The sequence below is a fragment of the Amblyraja radiata genome, chromosome 33 (assembly GCF_010909765.2).
Source record: "Amblyraja radiata isolate CabotCenter1 chromosome 33, sAmbRad1.1.pri, whole genome shotgun sequence".
NCBI lineage: Eukaryota > Metazoa > Chordata > Chondrichthyes > Rajiformes > Rajidae > Amblyraja > Amblyraja radiata.
This window is the reverse complement of record NC_045988.1, coordinates 19,676,892-19,701,416: the sequence shown is the minus strand read 5'-3', so window position 1 is coordinate 19,701,416 and position 24,525 is coordinate 19,676,892. Positions and strand designations below refer to the sequence as shown.

Sequence of the window (24,525 nt, the reverse complement as noted above, 5' to 3'; positions counted from 1 at the left end):
TATTAATAAACATTTGCATGTAATATGCAAGATTGTAGCCAGTAGCTAATTTCCATCTTTAGTCCCAACACAAGGTAAACACATCCCAAACAAGGTAAAAACAAAAGACAAAAACAAATCAAACAATAAAGTAAAAAAGTAGCAATTAAAGAGTACCATAGGTTATTTTTAATGTAGATTATGATTGCAATTTTGATTTTGCAGTAACCATGTTTTTAGATGTTTGGTAAATGAGGTAAGGGTTGGCAGATCCCGTATGACGCATGGTATCGCGTTCCAGGTCTGCGACGCTCGATATGAAAATACTGACTGCCCAAAGACACTTTTCCTAAACGGGACTATACAATCACCCCTGGAGGCTGCTCTTGTCGACCTATTTGTGTTTTTCTTTATGAAGTCCTTTAACGGAGGTGGGGCTAGTCCACGGAAGATTTGAATCTTAATTCTTTAATTACCACAATATTAAGTTGAACATTTGCAATCGTGTTGCATCATAGAATGCCGCGAGCACAAAGGTGACCATTCAGCCCATCATGTCCTCTGGGGTTCCCTGAGAGCAGTTTGCTCATTCTTCCCTCTGGCTCCTCCATAGCCTTGCCGCACATTTCTAAAATGTCCTCCTGAAGGTTGAAATAGAACCTGTTCTATCACATCTGCAAGCAGAGTTCCAGAATCCGCCACATGCTATGTAAATGTTTTTCCTCATGTCGCTGTTAATTCTCTTCCCTTTTATGCTTGTGACCTCTAGTCTTTGGCCTGTCCATTAATGAGAACAACCTGCACTATTATATGTTTCTATCGAATCCCCAATGTTTTGCCACCCCCAGCTCCTTCAAAAAGCATATCCATCCTTTCCGCGGGGGGGGGGGGGTCCAGAACCAGGGGTCACAGTTTACGAATAAGGGGAAGGCCATTTAGGACTGGGATGAGGAAATACATTTTCACCCAGGGAGTTGTGAGTCTGTGGAATTCTCTACCACAGAAGGCAGTAGAGGTCAATTCACTGGATGTTTTCAAGAGAGAGTTAGATTTAGCTCTTGGGGCTAGAGAAATAAGGGATATGGGGAAAAAGCAGGAACGGGGTACTAATTTTAGATGATTAGCTAATGATGGCCTACTCCTGCACCTATTTATCTATGTTCTATGTTTCCAATTTATCCACATAACCAGCTCATTATCCAAAGAACCATTCTCGAATGTCTCCTTTGGACCCACTCTGTACCTCACCACGCTTCCTGCAATGAGGTGTCCAGAATTGAACACCTTACTGCAATGGATGCTGGACTAGTGTTTATAAAGGTTCAGCACCCCCTTCCTTTACTTTGATCCTCAATGCCTCGTGATAAAGCCATGTACGTGTGTGGTGTTAACATTTTCTCAACCTACCCAGCCAATTTATGCATCCTTATCCCCTGGTGCCTCTATCCCTGCACCCTTGCAGAACAGTATTCTTTATTCAAAATTACCTCTCCTCGTTCTTCCTATCAAAATGCATCACCTCATATTTCTCCACATTAAACTTCATCTGCCACACATTTGCCCAATGCACCAGTCTTGTGTTCTGTAGGAAATTTTCATGATATCGCCAAGTTTTGGCCATCCTCACAATGTTATTTGTCAAGCCAAATAATTAAGGCAAGCGCAGGGCATCACTGGGGACTATCTTTTTTTATGCATCTTTGGGTTTTAACAGGGCACTTCTATAGGAGTTGGGGAAATGAAAAACCTATGAAAATAAATCTAGTAGCTTGAGCTGTAACTTGATGCAAAGCCACAAGAGGGCAGCATTGAACCAGTATGCTTGGGACCCAGTCCATGGTGAATTGACCCCTGATTTACACAAGGTCACTTCAACCTCATTTTTTTTGGTGTGTTGGCATCTAGTGGAGAAGACTATGGAATGATGTATGGAGAAGGGTTGGAATTGGGCCCATTCTAATGCTTGAGAAGATTGAAAAAGAGTTTCTGAGATCACTAATTGGACCATTTGTTTATAACATTTTGTCATTAATCCCCTCCCCAGGGAATTGTATGGCTTTCAGGTAGAAGGTGTGTGTGGGTCAGACAATAGGCTACCTTTACAGATAAGCAAGGTCATCAACTCATTCGGGCAGTCACAGAGGTGGCGGGAAGTTCTTCAGGTGAAAACATTATCTGACGATCTGAAATTCACTTGGAAGTAAAATGTCCCAGCAGGGTTAGGAAGAGTTGTCATTAGGGCATTGATTTTCCAATATTTTACTGGATGCCTGGAGACCGTAAATCGACTGAAGGATACAATGCGTGGACACTGACATCATGTTAACTTATGTTGCCAATGGGCATTTGAAGTGAGATCCAGGAGAACCCTGACGACACTGAAGGTAACCGTGCAGGAATGGGAAGAGAAGCCATCGCTGATGATTCATGGCAACTATTAGATGGGGGAAGAATGTTACTCCCTGCTGGGTGAAGGTGGTGGGGACTTGGAGAATGGCCATGGGAGGGGGGGGGGGGGGCAGGGGGGGGCAGTAGACTGCTCACAAGGAAGGGCACTGTCACGCCCACAGCACAGGATGTTGTTTTTTAGTGATTGCAATGAGCTGTTTTGGCATTACTACAGGCATTAAAAAAAAAAAAAAACTTTAATACTTGTATGTTCTGTCTCACGCATGAGCTCCTCATTGCCAAAGGATAGATACAAAAAGTTGGAGTAACTCAGCGGGTCAGACAGCATCTCTAGAGAAAAGGAATAGGTGACATTTCGGGTCGAGACCCCTCATGGTCCCAACCCGAAACATCACCTATTTCTATTCTCATGAGATGTTGTATGACCTGCTGAGTTACTCCAGATTTTTGTGTGTACCTTCAGTTTAAGCCTGTTCCTTCCATAACATTGCCACAACACCCACTTCATCCCTTCCTGGGTCTGCTTCATTTACAGCCATTCTCGTTTCCTCTCTGGCTTCAGTCGATTCCCTTCAGAGTTATGGGTGGTCTAATCTTTCCACCACTGCCACATCAATGGTGTACAAGTTGAAAATAGGTGATCAATCCATCAACAAACATTTAGGTGGAAATCATCAATCTCTTCCATAATTACCTCCCTGAGGCCTCTCCTTGGCCTTGAAGTTGCTTTGCCTTCAGACCTAGTCCTCTGCCATCTTTCTGGGGCTTGGAATCATTTAGCGTAAATAGAATTTATAAAATTATCGAAGACAGATGGGAGGATGAGAATGAATTAAATAGATGATTGGGAAAAATCAGCTGTGGACCAGCTTGATTGGGCTAAAATTGCCACCCTCTGTTGTAAGGATGTAATACACGGAAGCAAGTGGCCTGATTTAACAGAGTTTCAATGGAGCAAAAGCAGATTTCTTTGTAACTTCAGTACTTCCAAAATATGCTTTTTATTTGCTAAATTATTTCATTTATGCTAAACATCTATGATTGTGTTTCTTACTGAATTGCCGTAAATCTATCAATTTGAAAGATATTTTTAAGCTGAAGTCACAAATTAAGTTTCTGCATACTTGACAAATCCTAAATCCACACACTGAAAAAGATCTGTCTACTGACATGCCAGTATAACCTAATCTGGATTTAGGAATTTTCTTACAGTACAACAGTAATGTTATTTAATGCCGGGAAAGCATTTTGGATGTCCTTAAACCATGTACATCATACAGTTTCAAACATTTTCTTATTCCATAAGGCAAGTTAATACCCAATAAACCATTTTTTCACGTGAAACCTCTTCTTATTGAATTTTACGGCAGAGACCAAAAGGAAATGTTTTTGAAAGTTAAAAAATAATCAGATCAAGGACATTTATTAAAAAATTCAATATGCCATTTTAAGGAGACACTAGAAACTGCAGATGCTGGAATCTTGAGCAAAACACAACATGCTGGAGGAACTCGGCGGGTCAGGCAGCATAGATACATAGATACATAGAAAATAGGTGCAGGAGTAGGCCATTCGGCCCTTCGAGCCTGCACCGCCATTCAATATGATCATGGCTGATTATCCAACTCAGTATCCCGTACCTGCCTTCTCTCCATACCCCCTGATCCCTTTAGCCACAAGGGCCACATCTAACTCCCTCTTAAATATAGCCAATGAACTGGCCTCAACTACCCTCTGTGGCAGAGAGTTCCAGAGATTCACCACTCTGTGTGAAAAGGTTTCTTCTCATCTCGGTCCTAAAGGATTTCCCCCTTATCCTTAAGCTGTGACCCCTTGTCCTGGACTTCCCCAACATCGGGAACAATCTTCCTGCATCTAGCCTGTCCAACCCCATAAGAATTTTGTACGTTTCTATAAGATCCCCTCTCAATCTCCTAAATTCTAGCGAGTATAAGCCAAGTCTATCCAGTCTTTCTTCATATGAAAGTCCTGACATCCCAGGAATCAGTCTGGTGAACCTTCTCTGCACTCCCTCTATGGCTATAATGTTCTTCCTCAGATTTAGAGACCAAAACTGTACGCAATACTCCAGGTGTGGTCTCACCAAGACCCTGTACAACTGCAGTAGAACCTCCCTGCTCCTATACCCAAATCCTTTTGCTATGAAAGCTAACATACCATTCGCTTTCTTCACTGCCTGCTGCACCTGCATGCCTACTTTCAATGACTGGTGCACCATGACACCCAGGTCTCGCTGCATCTCCCCTTTTCCTAATCGGCCACCATTTAGATAATAGTCTGCTTTCCTGTTTTTGCCACCAAAGTGGATAACCTCACATTTATCCACATTATACTGCATCTGCCAAACATTTGCCCACTCACCCAGCCTATCCAAGTCACCTTGCAGTCTCCTAGCATCCTCCTCACAGCTAACACTGCCCCCCAGCTTAGTGTCATCCGCAAACTTGGAGATGTTGCCTTCAATTCCCTCATCCAGATCATTAATATAAATTGTAAATAGCTGGGGTCCCAGCACTGAGCCTTGCGGTACCCCACTAGTCACTGCCTGCCATTGTGAAAAGGACCCGTTTTATTTCCGGCAGATTATTTATGTCTTCCTTAGTGAAGACGGAACCAAAGTAGTTATTCAATTGGTCCGCCATATCCTTGTTCCCCATGATCAACTCACCTGTTTCTGACTGCAAGGGACCTACATTTGTTTTAACTAATCTCTTTCTCTTCACATATCTATAAAAACTTTTGCAGTCAGTTTTTATGTTCCCTGACAGTTTTCTTTCATAATCTATTTTCCCTTTCCTAATTAAGCCCTTTGTCCTCCTCTGCTGGTCTCTGAATTTCTCCCAGTCCTCTGGTATGCTGCTTTTTCTGGCTAATTTGTACGCATCATCTTTTGCTTTGATACCATCCCTGATTTCCCTTGTTATCCACGGATGCACTACCTTCCCTGATTTATTCTTTTGCCAAACTGGGATGAACAATTTTTGTAGTTCATCCATGCAGTCTTTAAATACCTTCCATTGCATATCCACCGTCAACCCTTTTAGAACTAATTGCCAGTGAATCTTTGTCACTCTCCATCCTAATGAAGAACTCAACCATATTATGGTCACTCTTGCCCAAGGGGGCACGCACAACAAGACTGCTAACTAACCCTTCCTCATTACTCAATACCCAGTCTAGAATAGCCTGCTCTCTCGTTGGTTCCTCTACATGTTGGTTTAGATAACTATCCCGCATACATTCCAAGAAATCCTCTTCCTCAGCACCCCTGCCAATTTGATTCACCCAATCTATATGTAGATTGAAGTCACCCATTATAACTGTTTTGCCTTTGTTGCATGCATTTCTAATTTCCTGTTTGATGCCATCCCCAACTTCACTACTACTGCTAGGTGGCCTGTACACAACACTCACCAGCGTTTTCTGCCCCTTAGTGTTTCATCTGGGAAGGGAATGGAGAAGCAAAGTTTCGGGCCAGGACCCATGTTCAGACTAGAAACGTCGCCCGCCCATTCCCTCCCCACATGTTTCCTGACCTGCTGAGTTCCAAAAGCACTTTGTGTTTTGGCACATTAAGGTTAATGTTAGTGGTTTAAATTCAGATGGAGAACAGCCACTTTAAAACTCCTTTAGATTTTTATCGTAAAACCATGTTAATTTAATGGGAATATGTAACTATTTGCACACCTTGTGAAAGCAAAGAATTTCACTGTGACTTGTCACATTTGACAATAAAGTATTCAATTCAATACAATAATTTTAATGTGCGACCTTTAAAAAACAATGAATCATAACAGGATTCCATTATTGGTGTATATGACATTTAAGAACCCTTGATTGACACAAAAAGCTGGAGTAACTTAACGGGTCAGACAGCATCTTTGGCGAGAAGGAATGGGCGACGTTTCAGGTCAGAAGAAGGTCTTGACCTGAAACATCACCTATACCTTTTTTCCAGAGATACTGTGTGACCTGCTGAGACTCCAGCTTTTTGTGTCTGTCCGGTTAAAACCATCATCTGCAGTTCCTTCCTAAACACTCTGGATTCTTGGCTTTGGAAAACAAATGCATACAAACTGCAGATATAAGCTGCATTCAGATTGCTTCTTGTATTGGATGAGAAACTAATTTCACTTTAGTTTGGCTTCCGAGCAACGGTTTCAGCTGGTAATTTAAGCCAGTTACCATCTTTTAAGGTGTTTGCATCCATGGAGCTCTGTTTGAGTTGTAGCATCAATGGATTATATATCTTGAGTATTACTGCTCTTAAAAAGGAAGGATGGATGAAAACAAGGAATTTATTTGCATATAATGACTGTTTTAATATGTAGTATGAGCTTGCACATAGGAAACTCTCACAGGTAGTAATTACAGTGATGAATGCATTTTGAGTTTCAGATATTAGTTGGACAATATGCAATAGGCAGGTAAACCCACCACCCATCCACATTACTGTTCATTAAATAGTGCCCGTGGTCATGTAAGTGGCCAGAAAAGGTTAAAGATTCATGTTCCATCCAAAGTCGGTGCTTCCAATAGAGTATCATCCCTCGGAGCTCCACAGAACACCTTGAACCATTTCCTCTGAACTCTAGATAACCCAAAACAGTGAAAACACTTGGAATGAAATGTCTGTTTTGGCATAGCTTCAGGCATAAACATTAAGAACCCTTGATTGACACTACCTGTGGTAGGGACCCACCTGAGTGTTAGTAGGGTCCCAGTGCTGGGAATTTTGTACTGGGAAATAATGTTGCCATTGGATTGTTTGTCCTGCTGGGAGGTATAGAGGATTTTACAGTTGGTGCCATCTCTCCAGTGCTTTGAAGGGCCTTCTGTGTATACGACTCCGAAGTACACAGGAGGGCAGGGACTGCTGAAACCTACGAGAAGATGGGTCTTACATTAAATCTTGACAAAATAAAGATCCTCTGTCGGCATGCCCCACTGTCATCCATGAGTGTTGTGGCCAGTTTGAGGTCTTGATCTTCAAACACTTTCCTCACATGACCAAAAGCTGTGCTATCGGACTGAAAGTGATGTTAAATATCTTCATCAATGTCTGCCTTCAATGAGAGGTGGCTTCTGAAAAATAGGTCAATATGTTTGACGATCATGTCTAACTCAATTACTGTCAGTGGGCAGTGTTGGTCAGTGGGGAAGGACATTCATTTCAAGGGTAATGAAGACCTTCATTTCTTCTGAACAAGCTGACCATGATTGGGACTTGGTCTCCCAACAAGCTTGATCACTTCTCTGCAACTTCATGACTGAAGGTACAAGTATCACCGCCAATTTGATCCAGTCCAATCACTCTGACACTGTGGCCAAGAAAGTAGAACAAACACTCTATTTCTCCAGAAGGCTATGTAAATTCGGAATGTCTCCAGTAACTTTTACAAATTTCTATAAAGCACCATAGAAAACATTCTACCTTAATGCATCAACTGCTAGAAATTGCAGAGAGTTGCGTACACAGTCCAGTCCATCCAACAACCCATCTACACTTCAGCCTGCCAATAAACAGCCAACATAATCAATGACCAGTCAAACCCTCTTCTCCCCTCTTCCTTTGGACTAAAGATGTCAAAGCAGGAAAGCTCATCACCAGATGCAAGAACAGTTTTTTCCCCCCAGTTATCAGAATATTGAACAAGGCTGAATTGCCCAATCTTTCAATCCAACTCAAAGACATCCATGCACATTTTTAAAAATCTGTACTTTTGCTATTGTAATACTTTATTTTGCACCCCATTTATTTTCTCCATTGGACTGCTTGATCTACTCATGTACGATATGATGTCTCTGGGCAGCACGCAAAACAAATATTTTTCACAGTATCTTGATACACGTGGCAAAAATTAAACAAGATTATTGGAACGACTCAAAGAACAGCAGATTCTGGAATCTTGAGCAAAACATAAATTGCTGAAGGAACTCATCAGGGCAGGCAGCATCTCTGGAGGGAATGAATGGGCAACCTTTTGGGTCTGAAGTAAGGTCTCCACCAGAAAAGTCGCCTGTCCATTCCCTCCTCAGATGCTGCCCGACCAATTGAGTTCCTTTAGCACTATGTGTTTCGGCTGTTTGTGGGATTGTTTAGCTGCATGGGGAACTTTATCTAAAGGACAGGTCACAGTAACACACAAACACAAGTCTTTGTAAAGTTAACAACGGATAGGGGGGCAAATTCCCTCCAGTTATTTTGAATTTGTAGATGACGTGTTGCAGGTGCACAAGGAGGAACAAGACTGAACCCATTGCACGACCAATGCGTTGCCCCGTGTGGCGATTGTCAAGTGTTTCTGCAATTGGGCGGCGCATAGTCCAGCAGGTAGGGATTTGATTGACCGTCTGCTGCCGGGGATCAGAGAGCGTTGCCATTGCTCCGGGCCATCCGAGGCAGAGTTGATTCTTGCTCGCAGCCTTCAGTGGCCAGTGTGGTTTAATCGCATCAGCGCAGTTTCTCGAGGTCCTACAAGCTGGGCTCTTTGCAAGATTTTTTCTCTCCAAGCGATTACCTTGCGGGAAACTAATACGGAGCTGCGTGTTGCTTTCCCCTGAGCCATTAGGATATTAAATCGGAAGAATCCCCATGGATGCAATGAAATTAACACTCTGGTTCCTGGTGGCTGCAGCTGTAAACGACGGTAAGTATTTAGTTTTAATTTCATTACCAGCGGAACGGAATTTACTTTATTCATAGAATGGTTTATTTGTGCCAAATTCTAGATTAAAAAAGTATCTTTACCTCTTCACTTTTGCAATAGTTTACAGCTCGAGAAAACACAAACCGCGTCATTATATTTAATAGTGTATTTTAAGTCCTTTCAAAGTAGCTCTCTGCAATTTTCTTTAGCCAAACACACCAGGGATTTCCCTGGCCATTTGTTTTCCAAATAAACTTCACTTTAGCTCCCGGGGTTTGGGTGTGAATTGGTTTAAGGCAAGCTTTAAGTGGAAGAATGCTACAGGTGGATTAGATATTAGACAGCTCTTGTCGACTCGCTCTGTAAGTACTGCGGGAACCGTGATCTTAAACCAACTCCCCTTTGACGCGTTTTACTTTTGCTGAAATAAAAAAATCTGCACGTCAAAAAATAACTATCCGATTCGAAATTGTTTCATTTTTCTGGTGACACTCGCAAAAAAATGTGTCTTTGAAGGAGCGATTGAATAAACCCCGATGCTGACTTTAATGAACGGCGATCGCTCTCTCGTTCCACCCAACTCCTAGTTCAGCAAACGGGCGATATGGATTTTGGTGGAACTCAGCTGGTCAGGCAGCATGTGTGGAAGGGACCCTTCTTCAGACTGATTTCAACTTTGGGGTCGGAAGTTTATGAAGTACAAATGATTTGAGGGGTTTTTAACATCTGTTAAAAGCCAGGATTTTGTGAGCTTGGTTTTGTTATGGAACAATGTCTTGGTTTCTCCACTTATGCAAAGGAATTAAACTAGCCTTTATGTTCCCAATGAAAGACACACAGTGCTGGAGAAACTCAGTGGGTCAGGCAGCATCTCTGGAGAACACGGATATGTGACTTTTTGGAGTTGGGACCCTTCTTCAGACTGACTGTGGGGTGGGGTGGGGAGGGAGAGAGTTATGTTCCCAGTTATCACGGGTGACTTGAATCGACATATAGATTGGGCCAAACTGATAGTAGCGCTGAGGAGGAGGATTTCCTGGAATGTATACGGGATGGGTTTTTTAAAACCAATATGTAAAAGAACCGATGGAGAGTGACAAGGTTAATTCAGAGACTAGGGTCAAGATTCAAGAGAGTTTATTGTCACGTGTCCCAGATAGGACAATGAAATTCTTGCTTTGCTTCAGCACAACAGAATATGGTAGGCATGAATACAGAACAGATCAGTGTGTCCATATACCATTATATAAATATATACACACATGAATAAATAAACAGATAAAGTGCAAATAAACAGATAATGGTCTATTAATGTTCAGAGTTTTGTTTGAGTTGAATTTAATAGCCTGATGGCTATGGGGAAGTAGCTATTCCTGAACCTGGACAATCTCCCAGAAATACTAGGGGACCAAGGATCTAGTGGGAGGGAGGAACTGAAGGGAATCCGTAGTCAGGAAATGGTGTTAGGTGAACTGTTGGTACTAAAGGCAGATAAATCCCCAGGGCCTGATGGTCTGCATCACAGAGTACTCAAGGAGGTGGCCCTAGAAATCGTGGATCCATTGGTGATCATTTTCCAATGTTCTCTCATCTCAGGATCAGTTCCAGTGGACTGGAGGGTAGCCAATGTAACCTCACTTTTTAAGAAAGGAGTGAGAGAGAAAACAGGGAATCACAGACGAGTTAGCCTTGCATCAGTTGAGGGGAAGATGCTGGAGTCGATTGTTAAAGATGAAATAGCAGCCCATTTAGAAAGCAGTGACAGGATCTGTCAAAGTCAGCATGGATTTATGAAGGGGAAATCATGCTTGACTAATCTTCTGGATTTTTTTGAGGATGTAATAAGTAGAATGGATAAAGGAGAGCCAGTGGGTGTGGTGCATCTGAGCTTTCATAAAGCCTTTGACAAGGTCCCGCATGAGATTAATGTGCAAAATTAGAGCACATTGTATTGGGGTAGGGTATTGACATGGATAGACTGGTTGGCAGACAGGAAGCAAAGAGTAGGAATTAATGGGTCCTTTTCAGAATGGCAGGCAGTGACTAGTGGGGTGCTGCAAGGCTCAGCGCTGGGACCCCAGTTATTTTTAATTGTATTCTACTATTATTCTACTAATAGCATTATTTTAAAAATATGCTATTTTTATTCTACTAATGTTTTCCAATATTTTCTCTTTTTATTTCTGACTTCCAGCATCTTCATTTAAAAAAATAATGACTGGCTATATTTCTTAAAGTAATTTATTTTAGTAACAAAATTGCAACACAATAAATGCTGAGCATCTGGAATAAAAGTGGAAAACACTGGAATCTCCCAGCTGGTCAGGCAGCATCTGTGGAAATAAGTATGGTTATCATTTTGGACCATATCTGCCAAAGGTACTTCAATTTTAAACATTGCTTCTGGTCCTCTTTCCGCAGATGCTGCCTGACTGGCTGAGTGTTTAATTTTCCTTGCATCACCAGCTTGCATTTATCACTGGTTTTATAGTGGCAACACATTTTAAGATACTTCAGAGCTCGACACCAAGCCAGAGGTGGAAATATTAAGATGGGTTATCAAGTCCTCAAACCATTGGTTTTAAGCGTTGGGTAGGAATGAGGGCGGCACGGTGGCACAGCGGTAGATTTGCTGCCTTACTGCTCCAGAGACCCGGGTTCAACCCTGACGATGAGTGCTGTCAGTATCGAGTTTGTTCGTACTCCCTGTGATCGCGTGGTTTATTTTTGGGTGCTCCAGTTTCCTCCCACTCCAAAGACGAGCAGACTTCTGTAAATTGTCCCTAGTGTGTCAGATCGAACTGGTTTATGGGAGGGGGGGGGGGTTGCTGGTCGGAGTGGGCTTGGAAGGATGAAAAGCCTATTTTTCACACTGTATCTCGATAACTGAAAGACATACATTGAATGGCTGAAGGCAGTGTTGGGGCAAAGGAAGTGAATGAAGCTATTGGCTATATTTTGGGGGAAGATATTCCGGAGAGCTTGAGATTTAATTTTGGATGAATGCGCTGATGTGACTGATTATAAACTAATGTTTTAGGATGGTTCTTCACCACTATCAGGATTTAGAATCTCTGATCACACAAGCTCCTGGGTGTCACAAGGTGGAATATACTCACAAAGTGCTGGAGTAACTCTGCGCGTCAGGCAGCATCTCTAGAGAAAAAGGATGGGTGACGTTTCGGGTCGTGACCTTCTTCAGACTCCAGGGTCTATATCAGACTCCAGGGTCTATATCAGACTCCAGGGTCTGAAGAAGGGTTCCGACCTGAAAGGTCACCCATCCTTTTTCTCCAGAGATGTTGCCTGACCTGAGTTACTCCAGCACTTTGTTTCTATCTTCCATATAAACCAGCATCTGCGGTTTCTTTCTATTCTCAAGGTGGAACGATGGGCAATTGATAGCACAAGGCAACAGAAACCTCTCGCTTTGAGAAAATTATACTAATTCTGGCACTTTAAGATCAAAATATGTATTTATTCAGTTTCATTTTAAAAATGGACATATGTATTACAGAAAACACAGAAAATGTTACAAATGAGCATGTTATTTTAATTTATTGACCTCAAATTATTCGAGTAAAATAACTAAACGCCAGCGTCATTGAACAGAAGTGAGACTAGCTAAATGGAATCCTTTACAATGATTAATATTTCCCAGTTTAGTGCTAAACAACTAAGGAACACTTAGTTAGGAAATCAAGTGAATAAAATGGAAGTCATGCACTATTATCATTCACCAAGGGTGTAGTAATTTAGGATCTTTGGAACTTTTTCCAACAATTTGGTTCTTATTTAAAGATTTTTAATATGTACTTTACATAACATAGGAGTCGTGAGGTCTATATTAGATGGCAATCAGTGGCGGACTGGCCAGGGTGTCAGCTTGCCCGAAGGCAAGTGGGCTCCTGATGAAGTGGGCCCCTGATGAAGTGGGCCCCCTTTGTCTCCTGGCAACCAATATTTTTAGACCCAGTCCGCCACTGATGGCAATAGTTGCTGATGAGCGGTTGATTCAATTAATCTCCTCCCCCCCCCCCCCCCCCCCCACCCACCCAAAATGTCTCATCATCCTAGCCCCTTTACCCACAACTAATGGCTGGGCTATTTTACACAGCACCTCTTCCAGAACCAGAAGCACCAGCAGGGTCAGGGAAGTCCAACACACAGTTCAAACCCACAAGGTAGTGTCCGGAAGAAGAACTCTTGCTACATCCCTTTCCACGTCCAAGCTTTGTGCTTGCTCGGTGCTTCCCCGCTGAGCTCATTGTCCAGCACATTTCCTCACAGCAGTTCAAGCTTCCATTGTGTTCCTTTGTTTCCACAATCAGGAAATTATCTTTGCCGGAATATTTCTGTAGCTCAGAGATTAAAGTTATCACCCACCATCTTGATTTAGACCAGACATTCTGGCACCTATTCTGCTTTGGATGTGAAAATGAGTGGGATACACTTTATGTAAAACATGCACCAGTAACCTGGAGTACGTCTGGATCCACGCCGTTGGAAAAGAGCAGTCCCTAGTTCCAATTCATATCCCAAAACTCAGGGCACACCCTCAATACCAATTGTGAAATATGAAAAGTGTAGGAAGGAACTGCAGATGCTGGTTTACATTGAATATAGACACTAAATGCTGGAGTAACTCAGTGGGACAGGCAGCATCTCTGGAGAGAAGGAATGGGTGACGTATCGGGTTGAGACCCTTCTTCGGACTCGTATAGAATATGGAAATACTCGCAATACTTCATTTTCATCTCCATCCATGTCCTCCAATTATGCTGTCTGACCCGCTGAGTGACTCCAGTTTTATGCGTCTATTCTTGCTTCGACATATCTCTTTAAAACGTTTGTGCTGACTTTAACTTGTTATATCTCAGTTTCCAGCTGCAATTATTCTGTAAATACGATACTCTGCCGGTCGCACCACAGGTTAGGCCGAGTGTCCTGTGCAGGCTGGGTTCATCCCTTGCTCTTTTCTTGAATGAGGGGTGAATTCTATCCTCTTTCCTCCTATATCTAAAATTGAAAAATCATGGTTGGAGCTTCCAAAAGATGAACAGATACTTCTCTCAGTAAACGGGGATGCTTCCCATTTGGGCTGAGTGCTTCTCTACTTTCCGTGTTTGGTATACCTAGGTAAAAGGATAGCACAACATAGCAGGCCGAATAGTCTGTTTCTGCATTATACAACACTTTGGCTCCAGCACATGGTGTCTATTTACATTCTGCCGGATAATGGCACTGCCTTTCCCTTTCCCTAATGCTTCATCAGTATTAACTTCTGATGAAGATAGATGGAAAGTGGTCATTTAGTATCTCGGCCATGTCCTTTGTCTTCACAAGATCTTTTTATTTCTAATTGTGCATCTTCTAGATGACTATTATTTCACTGGGCTGACAGTGGTTCAATCCTCACTACGGGTGCTTGTCTGTATGGAGTTTGTGACCGTGAGGGTTATCTCCGGGTGCTCCGGTTTCCTCCCACACTCCAAAGAGGTACAGGTGTGTAGGTTAATTTGGCTTCAGTAAAATTGTAAATTGTCCCTAGTGTAAAGGACAGTGCTAATGATCAGGATGATTGCTGGTCAGCGTGGACTCGATGGGCTGAAGGGCCTGTTTCCGAGCCGTATTTCGAAAACCTGCTAAAGATGTGATTATAAGCTGGTATTTTATTTTATTTTTCCACAATGTGAGTGCTTGCAGAAATATTCCTGAGGCTATGTGTCTGGGGATGGCTGAAGTTGGGGACAACTATGTTTGTGTGTGTGTCTCCACGACTTACTTGTGACGGATTATGGAAACTTACTGGTATGGTATGTTTGACACTGGTATGTTTGCTTTTAGTGCTGACGTGATCTGTGTTACTGTTGGGAAACTTGCCCACTGTTTTTCTCACGACCCTGGGGCAGTGGGGCGGCATCTCACTGAAGAGAAAGGAAACAAAAATAACATTACTGTATATAAAGTGACATTAGAAGGAGAGACCGCCCCCTCCATTAACCCTCCACGGGCCAGTGTTTACATCACAGAAACCCAGGGAACATTGTACCACATTTATGTCATTTCACTCTATAGACAAAACAGTTGCAATAAATTTGATTCTAAACAGTGCTATGTGAGATTTTGAATATTTTTCTGATAGCTCAATCATTATGTATTTTTAATTTCACCAATACTTTGCATTATACAGAAACAAAATAGCAAAGTTTAATTTTGTACCAACAACATAATTATGAAGTAATTTGAATTGTTTTTTATACAGAGAATAGTGGGGGCCTGGGAAGCACGGCCAGTGGGGGTGGGGGTGGGAAGGAGTGGAGTTACCTTCCTCCCTTCCCATCTCCCTTCCCGCCGCATCCCAGATTCCACATACTAGGAGCATTTTTACAGTAGCCAATTCACCTGCCAACTTGCACATGTTTGGGATGTAGGTGGACACTGGAGCACCTGAGTGAAATGCACAATATCACAGGGAGAATATTCCTATTCAACATTGAGTCACTGGAGCTGTGAGGCAGAAACTAAACTAATTGTAGCACGTAACTATTCCATCCTCCCCCTCTCCAACCGACTTTATGTGGAGCATAGTCTGACTTGACCCCTTCCTGAGGAATCATAAACCTGCTGAAGCAATTCTTAACCAACTCTGGGAATGCTTCCAGATCAGTGCTCGGACAAGTCACAATATCCGTTACGCAGCACAAAAGGAAAAGATAATGCAGGAGTCTAATACAGATCTGAAATGAGAAATGAAATGCCTTTAGTAGTGGAGAAAGTGTCTACTCCTGTTACATTAAGCAAAGTCATTATACAAGATAGAGTAGCTATCATGACTAAAGTGCAACGTGGACAATGTGATGAGCATGGTTATTAATCTAATCTATGCCCTGAACAGCAATTCAAGCTCCATTATTGAATTATTCATTCACGGGACATGGGTGTGGCCACAAAGCTTTTATTGTTCATTTTCAATTGAATCCCAGGGCCTTTGGAGAGTAATTAGGAATCAACCGCACTAGTGGCTCTGAAATCACATCGAGGGAATTCAGCGAAAGATTGCAAGTTTCCTATGGCAAGAACATGTGAACTTACAGAGATTTTATAACAATCCAGAGTCACCATTACTGAGGCTAACAACATGTCATGGAGTCACAGACTTCGTACAGCCCAGGAATAGACCCTATGGCTCGACTCTTACATGCTGACCAAGATGGTCCCACGTTCCTGTATTGGGCTGATTATGTTTCTTTCTTTCCTATCCATGCACCTGTCTGAAATCCTTTGAATACTTTGATTGTAGCTACCTCCAGCACCTCCTCCAGAAGCTTGTTCCAGATACCCAGCACCGTCAGTGTGGAAAATCTCCTCCCCTCTACCCCCCCCCCCCCCCCCCCCCCCCACACCCAAACCAAATCGCCTTCAATTATTTCCCCTTGACTTTATGTCCATATCCAATTTCATCGTCATTTCTTAGCTGCCATCAATCACCTTCAAGTATGCGCCCCAGGTTTAATAATCTGAATTTTTGGATACATGTACAGTGACTTAGAACAGTAGCGCCCAAAATCAGGCCATTCAGCCCATGACTTGGCTCTACATCTCCCAACCCAAATCTAAGCCATGCTTGAAGGGTAAGGCCAAACATACTTCAATCCGAATCATCATCTAAATATGAAACCTCTTGAAAATTCTACATTAAGATTCCCCATCCTCCCCAGAACCACAGTGGTGCAGCTGGTAGAGCTACTGTCTCACAACGGCAGAAACCAGGGTTCGATCCTGACCTGGGGTGCTGTCTTTGTGGAGGTTGAACGTTCTTCCTGTGACCGTGTGGGTTTCCTCCGGGGTGCTCCAATTTCTTCCCACATCTTCAAGCCTTGTGGGTTTGCCTCTACAAATTGTTCTTAATGTGCAGGAAGGGGATGACAAAGTGGGATAACATAGAGCCAGTATGAATGGGCAATTGATGGTTGGCATGAACTCAATGGGCCGAAGGGCCTGCTTCCATGCTGTATCTCTGAAGCCAACTTAAACCCGTTAGCCAGGCAATCCATTGGGCAACAAATTGGTTTTACATTTTTTTTAAATTGGCTGCTTCCATTACTGCCTCTTCTTAGATGAAACCCCCCCAGCAAATAATTTTGACTAATACATCCTCAAATGTGTGAAATTACTCAGCCCAGTCAGTAATACATGAAATGTAAGCCAGTCATGATATGCCCTTTATTCTTCTGAGGGAACTAGTTAGGTCAAACCAACAGCCGGAGGAGAAATTCTCCAGAACCCAAGGAGGTTAAGAATAGGCATGACTAAAACAATCCCAAACTTTTTCAAAATTAATCAACTATTTCAAGCCAACTAATAATAGGAGATTAATAGAAAGTTTTAAAAAAAAGCCCCACAGTGCTGGAGGATCTCAATGGGTCAGGCAGCATCTGTGGAGGGAAATGGACAGGTGACATTTCCGGTTGTGACCCTTTTTCGTTTAGTATTTGGTTTAGTTTAGAGATACAGCATGGAAACACGTTCTCCAGCCTACCGAGTCTGCGCCAACCAGTGTCCCCGCATATTAATACTATCCGACACACACTAGGGACAATTTGCATTTATACAAAGCCAATTAACCTACAAACCTGTACATCTTTGGAATGTGGGAGGAAACAGAAGATCTTGGAGAAAACCCACGTGGTCACGGGGAGAACGTACAAACTGCGTACAGACAGCACCCGTAGTCGGGATTGAACCCGGGTCTCTGGCACTGAAGGTGCTGCAAGGCAGCAACTCTACCGTTGCGCCACCCTTTATTCGTTCCTCCATATTTTTTTTTCTTCACGATTCATCATCTACAATCTCTTATGTCTCTAATAAATTTTGGACAAAGCTCACAAATTGTATCTACATACCTTAATTTAATGCTTAACTCGTATTTCTAGACGTCCTGCCCCATGTAACCAAACGTTGAGCCTGTAATTTCCTCCTGTGACCGCATGTGTTTGCTCGGGTGCACCGGTTTCCTCCCAAAGACGGAGGAAATTGCCATAGACAATTCCAAAGATGTGCGAGTTTGTAGGTTAATTGGCCTCTGTAAATTGCCTCGAATGTGCTGATGAGTGGTAGATTCTGTGGGGAGTTAATGAGAATGTGAGGAGAATGGAATATAATGCATGATTGATGTTGTGGGTTTGATGGCCGTAAGACTTGTCTCCATCGATGACTCTCTCCATCTATAACTCTTTGCATCATTTTCAATGGGAATGGAACATGTGGTGGAGATTCATAAGATACATATCATTTTCCCATAATGTACAGTGTTGGACTCCATGTAGAAAGGTGTATCTATTTGCCATGTAAATAATATGAGCATGATGTATAATATTTTTTTTACATCATCTTCCAAATACATAGGTGTCTGGGAAAAAAAGAAAGCTAGGTAACTGTGACAAACGATGCTGGCCAGTACCTTGAGATTGGTTAGCTTCCAAAGACATCTGGATGAGGTCCAATCAGCTGTATATGAAGAGAGCAAAACCATCAGAGTTCCTGCTCCAGATTGCCCATCCCCTGATGTCCTATTGTATTGTTCAAGGATGTGGATGTTGGGGAAATAGCTATAACAGGCTCAGAAGGTCAATTTGTGTCCCTGCACTGTTTGCCTACTGTTATGTAGGAAGGAAAGCTGCAAATGGGGCAAGAGAGCCTGCAATGTTTGATTTTTTATTTTAGTGATACGGTGTGGAAACAGGCCCCTCAGCCCATTGGGTCCGTGCCTACCAGCAATCATCCAAACACTAGTTCTGTCCTGCACACCAGGGCCAACTTACAGAAGCCAATTAACCTACTGACACGGTTTTTTTAATGTGGAAGGAAACCGGAGCACCCGGGGGAAACCCGCGTGATCATAGGGAGAACAGACAAAGGACAGCACCTGTAGACAAGATTGAACCCAGACCTCTGGCGCTACAAGGCAGTAACTCTGCTGCTGTACTACTGTGCTGCATCCTGTGGCCCATGTAGTTCATTGCAGTAAGTCTATCAATGGAAGAAAAAATATAAAGGGGGAAAGGTAAATAAAAGCTATGTTGTAAACGCTCTGATAGAACTTGCACCTCAACTTCTCAGAGTACCTTTCCTTGGCAGCTCCTCTTCTTAGCTTGTACTTGGCCTGCCTGTAGAGGTCTGCATCCCCACGCCTGTAGGATCTACCCCTGCAAGCGTCAAAATGCCTAAAATCAAGTCGATGCCTTGTAAAAAACTGAACGATTTGGTGAGAGTATACCGGAGTGATATATTCTCTACAGCCAACTGTGTGCTGTTTTGCAATGCATGTGAGAAAGTAGTGAATCATGAGTAAAGATATTTCATCTCCATTCATGTACAGACAGCTAAACACAAGTTGGCGGCAGAGAAACTGAAGGTAGGAAATATGCAACCTTGTCTCCTCACTACATTTACTGCTGGCTCGAATCGCAAATCTGAGTTTTCGAGTGATCTGTGCAAAGCATTCATTGATGCTGGAATTCCACTGTGGAAATTAGAAAACAAATCTCTCAGAGGTTTTATAGGGAAATACACAGAGAAACATATACCAAGCGAGTCATCATTACGGAAAAATTATGTTGACAGCAACTTCAAATTGTCGTGCAGAAAATTAGAGATGAAGTTGCATGCAACAAAATATGGATCTCAATAGACGAGATAACTGATGATGTGGGGAGATTTGTTGCCAATGTGGTCATTGGTACACTGGAGGCAGGTCAACCATCAAAGGAGTATTTCTTGACATCGGAAGTATTGGAGAAGTCAAAGAGCTGAACTATTGCTCAGTTGTTTACATCTTCACTTGCTGTACTTTGTACTTAAAGTTCCTGGCGATGTAGGTGAAGACATACAAGGAAAATTTGAGAGGGTGATTTTAGCTAACAAAGATCTTGAAGAAATACAAAACATAGATAAAGTTCTCAAAGGTAGTTGTAATGCACAAGATATCGACATGAATTTAGAGTTTGTGGCTTGTTTCAGGTGTGCACCAGTGACCTCAGCTGGGGTAAAAAGACGTTTTTCACAACTGTAGCATATTCTGCCTGACAGACGGCATAGTTTAGCACCAGATCATTTGAAAACATGCTGGTTAGTTATGTGCAACCAGGCAACTTTGGTCATTTAATATAGTATATCTTTATACTATCATTTTTAACCATATTTTGGTGGTGGAAATACATGCCTTTTTATGCCTTTTTTGTGAATAAATGCCTTTTTCGTGCCTTTTTTGTAATTTTAATATGCCTTTTTGCCTGCCTATTTCAGAGATTTTTAGCACCTAAACATCCTGGCTCTAGTGATGAGATTCTCATCAAGTTAATGTGATGTTGATGACTCATTTGAATCTGAAGGCTCTAACACTCGTTCTCCTTGCAATGTTAGAAAGGTGAACTATTTGCTTTGATAGTGTCACCTTTTGACTTCTACTTGACTAATAGGAGGGCGTGGAGGGCTGGCAAGGGAAGTTCAAATTCAGAAAATTCCCAGCCCAAAAATAATCTATAGTATGATTTAAAAGGGGAAGTGGCCCTGAGAATGCATAATAAGGAAATGTAAACAATAGGCATTCAACTCTGTTATATGGTAAGCACTCTGCCCAAACTGTGAGCTCTATCAGGATTGCACTATATACAGCCTTGAACCCCAGCAATCTAACTCTAGACACACATTCTTCATGTATGCTCCCCACAGCACTTCTCAGCCTGCTAATCATCACAAAAGTCTTTCACATAATCCACTTTTGAATTATTGTTACATTAGCAAACATTCAGTGATGGAACTGTCAGTGAAATAAATGAACTGGTTTTAGTGGTGGTATAAAGCTAGGAATATGAATCACTCAACAGTGGAAAAACATGTATTTACATATGTTATATACATTATCCTATCTGACACTTTCCCTGTGGGCCACCTGGTATTTTAATACTAATCACAGGAATAGTCAGATGCAGCCATGTCCAAAGAATCACATCATATATGTTGATTATTTTATTTATTATTGTCTTTTACCTACCAATGTCACTTTTATCTTTTTTTAATTTTATCCTTGTAATATCATTGCTGAGATGACCCGTTGTCTTGTCAAACACACTTCATTGTACCGTTGACCCTGTGTTAACCCACATATGACAAATAAAACTGAACTGAACTGAGAATACCTGCAAGGGTTTGAGGTCTGCTTGAGGATAAAATGAAAACTTAAGCCTGAAGACCTGTATGTTTTCCCTACTCAACCTAACCCAGAGATATAGGATATTGTACTCCAACATTGCCACTGAGTTGAATTTGATATCAACATTTAAGAAAATGCAGGGTGGGTTTTCTTCTTCTTGCGTATGGCATGCACAGCCTAAAGTTGTAGGTCAACTTGTTCTATTTGATCTTATTTGATTGTGCACGCCGGGTTGATTGCATTAGTCAAAACAGGGTGGACCATGTGAAGGTTGCAATCTCCCACACCACAGGATGGGTGTCAGTGCATAACTGGGGAATAACCCCCTCATATTACCTGGCCAAGGATCCAGGTAATACTGTTTCCAATGAAGTTACCAGAATGAGTTGAATTAAGAGAATATGTAAAAAATATGTGGTAAATATGCCTCTTTATCATGTTGTGTTTTTGGAACACATGGAAGTACAGCACAGGCAGGTCCGTCAGCCCACAGTATCTGTGCTAAATGTGATGCCAAACTAAACTAATCTCATCTGGTTGAGCATGAACCATACCCATTTATTCCCTGCATTTCCATGTGCCCATCTAAAAGCTTCTTAAATGTCACTGTCATATATTTTTCCATTACCACCTCCGGCAGTGCATTCACCACCACCCTCTGAGTAAAAACAACTTGTCCTGCACATCACCTTTAACCCCTTTTGCCTGAAAGTTAATGTAGTCTTTCTAAAACAATTCACAATCTACTCTGAATTAATCCAGGGTGAAACCAGCTCCTGTACGATTCCTCAAATGTGTGTGTTTTTTTTTTTTACCCCTTTCCTTCACGTGGGCACCTAGGCACTCACTTGGACATCTGAAGTTGAGGCACAATTGCTACATGAAAGCGAATGTAGCAATCTCACAGTGATTAGGGCTTTTTGGAAATGGGGAGCTAATACATTGAAATAGCTGAGTATGTTGTATATTTCATGGTTATTTCAATGCTCATCTGACAATTTGATAAGGAAAAGAAAAAATGGAAGGCTACTAATTCTTGTGACAGCAATATCAAATTTCCTATAAAACAAGACCATTATTCTACAATAGTTTATACGTAAAGATAGTGGCAGACAGACATAATTATGCCATGTTCCCTCAACCAAGCTGATCAATTACTTAATAAAATGCTTCCCATAAGCACAATAGTCATGAGTTTGGAGCAGTCATCCTCTCATCTGTTCCACTACTTCTTTGCATTCTGACAGATCAGAAATCTAATAGCACTTTGCCTCATAATTCATGATGCTCATTTATTGAAATTAATTATTGACTCCGGTCATTCAAAATTTAAACTGCCGCTGAGAGTTCCAATTACAAGCATGTGACCGTGATAGACCCTCTTCAGGAAGCTGCTGTAGTGTACCGATGGTTCATCTGGGAATTAACCTATAAACGTGGGATGAAAGCAAACCCAGTGGGATTAAAAGAGAATCGTATCACAAATTCTGATGAAATCTGGAATTAGGATGATACAAGGATTGGGAGTCTCTTGATATGTCTCTTGATATAGGAAAACTTCAAATTCCTGGGTGTGCAATTTTCCGAAGATCTTTCCTGGAGCCAGCACACTGATGCAATCATGAAGAAAGCACATCAGCGCCTCTACTTCCTGAGAAGATTACGGAGATTCGGTATGTCAAAGAGGATTCTCTTGAACTTCTACAGACGCACAGTAGGGAGCATACTGACTGGTTGTCTCGTGTCCTGGTTCGGCAACTTGAACGTCCAGGAGCGGAAAAGGCTGCAAAAAGTTGTAAACACTGCCCAGGCCATCGCCGGCTCTGACCTCCCCACCATCGCAGGGATCCATCATAGTCGCTGCCTCAAAAAGGCTGGCAGCATCATCAAAGACCCATACGATCCTGGCCACACACTCATATCACCCCTGCCATCGGGAAGAAGGTACAGGAGCCTGAGAACTGTAACGTCCAGGTTCAGGAACAGCTTCTTCCCTACAGCCATCAGGCTATTAAACACTACAACCTCATAAGCTATGAACTGCAATAGAGTATTATTATTATTATTATTATTGCACTGTTATTGTTTGGGGGTTTTTCTGAGTTTTTGTTATATTATTTATTATGATTACATATTCGGTTGTGCTGCAGCAAGTAAGAATTTCATTGTTCCATCTGGGACATATGACAATAAAACACTCTTGACTCTTGATATGTTTTATTTGTGCTAATACACTGTAAACTACCAATAATCTAGCACCTTCATGAATTTGGTACCAGATTTTCTGAATTATCAGATGTTACTTGTGTTAATATACCGCAATGCATTTTCAGTTTGCTTTTTTTCCGATGTTGCACCGTACTATAACAAATATTTCTGTGAATTAATGGCTTTAAGCAGAGTGTGGGAAACAGGCCCTGGTGAGTTTAGAATAAGTGCAGTAAATATCAAGCAGCGAGCCATCAGCGTTTCTGAACAACCCTTGTGCTGAATCATGAGAATCCCTGCGCAATCAGATAGTAAATTAATGGAGTTCTATTGTATCAAGCAATGAATAACCTCAAGGAGGTCTGTAATTGTGTTATACTCTCTAGTGCTCTCTGGACCGCTGTTCAAAATAGTTTAAAGATGAGGAGCTGGATCTCTATCCTTGCTACTGTGAAGGTGTGAGTGAATGTAAGATCAGCCCTGCTGCAAAGCCACTCTATGAGATTGCGACTATGTGTGTCCCACAGTGGAACAGAGGGTGGTGCATTGCGAACCCTGGTGCTGTCTGTGTTTAATTTTCATGTGACAGCATGTGCTTCCTTTGATGCTCAAGTTTCCAGATACAGCCCAAAGACATGTTAATAACTCAGTTTGCAACAGAAAATTGCCCCCAGTACAGATGGCCATCTGAGAGCGAATGGGTGTGGGGTGGGACTAATGTATTGATATGGAGTCATGATGCTGCTTTACAGGACTTTTGTTTGGTTGCATTTGGAGTATTGTTGTGAGTTCTGCTAGCCCCATTGCATGAAGGTTGTGGAGGCTTTGGAAAGGGTGCAGAGGAAGTTTACCACAATGCTCCCTGGATTTAGAAGGGTTTAGCTACAAGGAGAGGTTGGACTGACTTGGATTGTTTTACTTGGAACGCCAAAGTTTGAGGAGAAACCTGATGGATGTATATAAAATGATGAGAGGCATAGATAGGGTAGACAGTCAGAAGATGGACACTAAAGGCTGGAGTATTCTTCTTTTCGTGTCCATCTA

At 42.1% G+C, this 24,525-nt stretch overlaps 1 protein-coding gene across 1 annotated transcript in view; it reads left to right on the top strand.

Annotated features, from left to right (window-relative positions):
* Positions 1-8,754: 8,754 nt before the first annotated feature.
* esam (endothelial cell adhesion molecule) overlaps positions 8,755-24,525 on the top strand; it is a 95,063-nt gene continuing 79,292 nt past the window's right edge. The window contains exon 1 of the mRNA XM_033049634.1: positions 8,755-9,059. Coding sequence (XP_032905525.1) covers positions 9,005-9,059 — 55 coding nt within the window. The 5' untranslated portion in view covers positions 8,755-9,004. The remainder of the gene's footprint in view (positions 9,060-24,525) is intronic.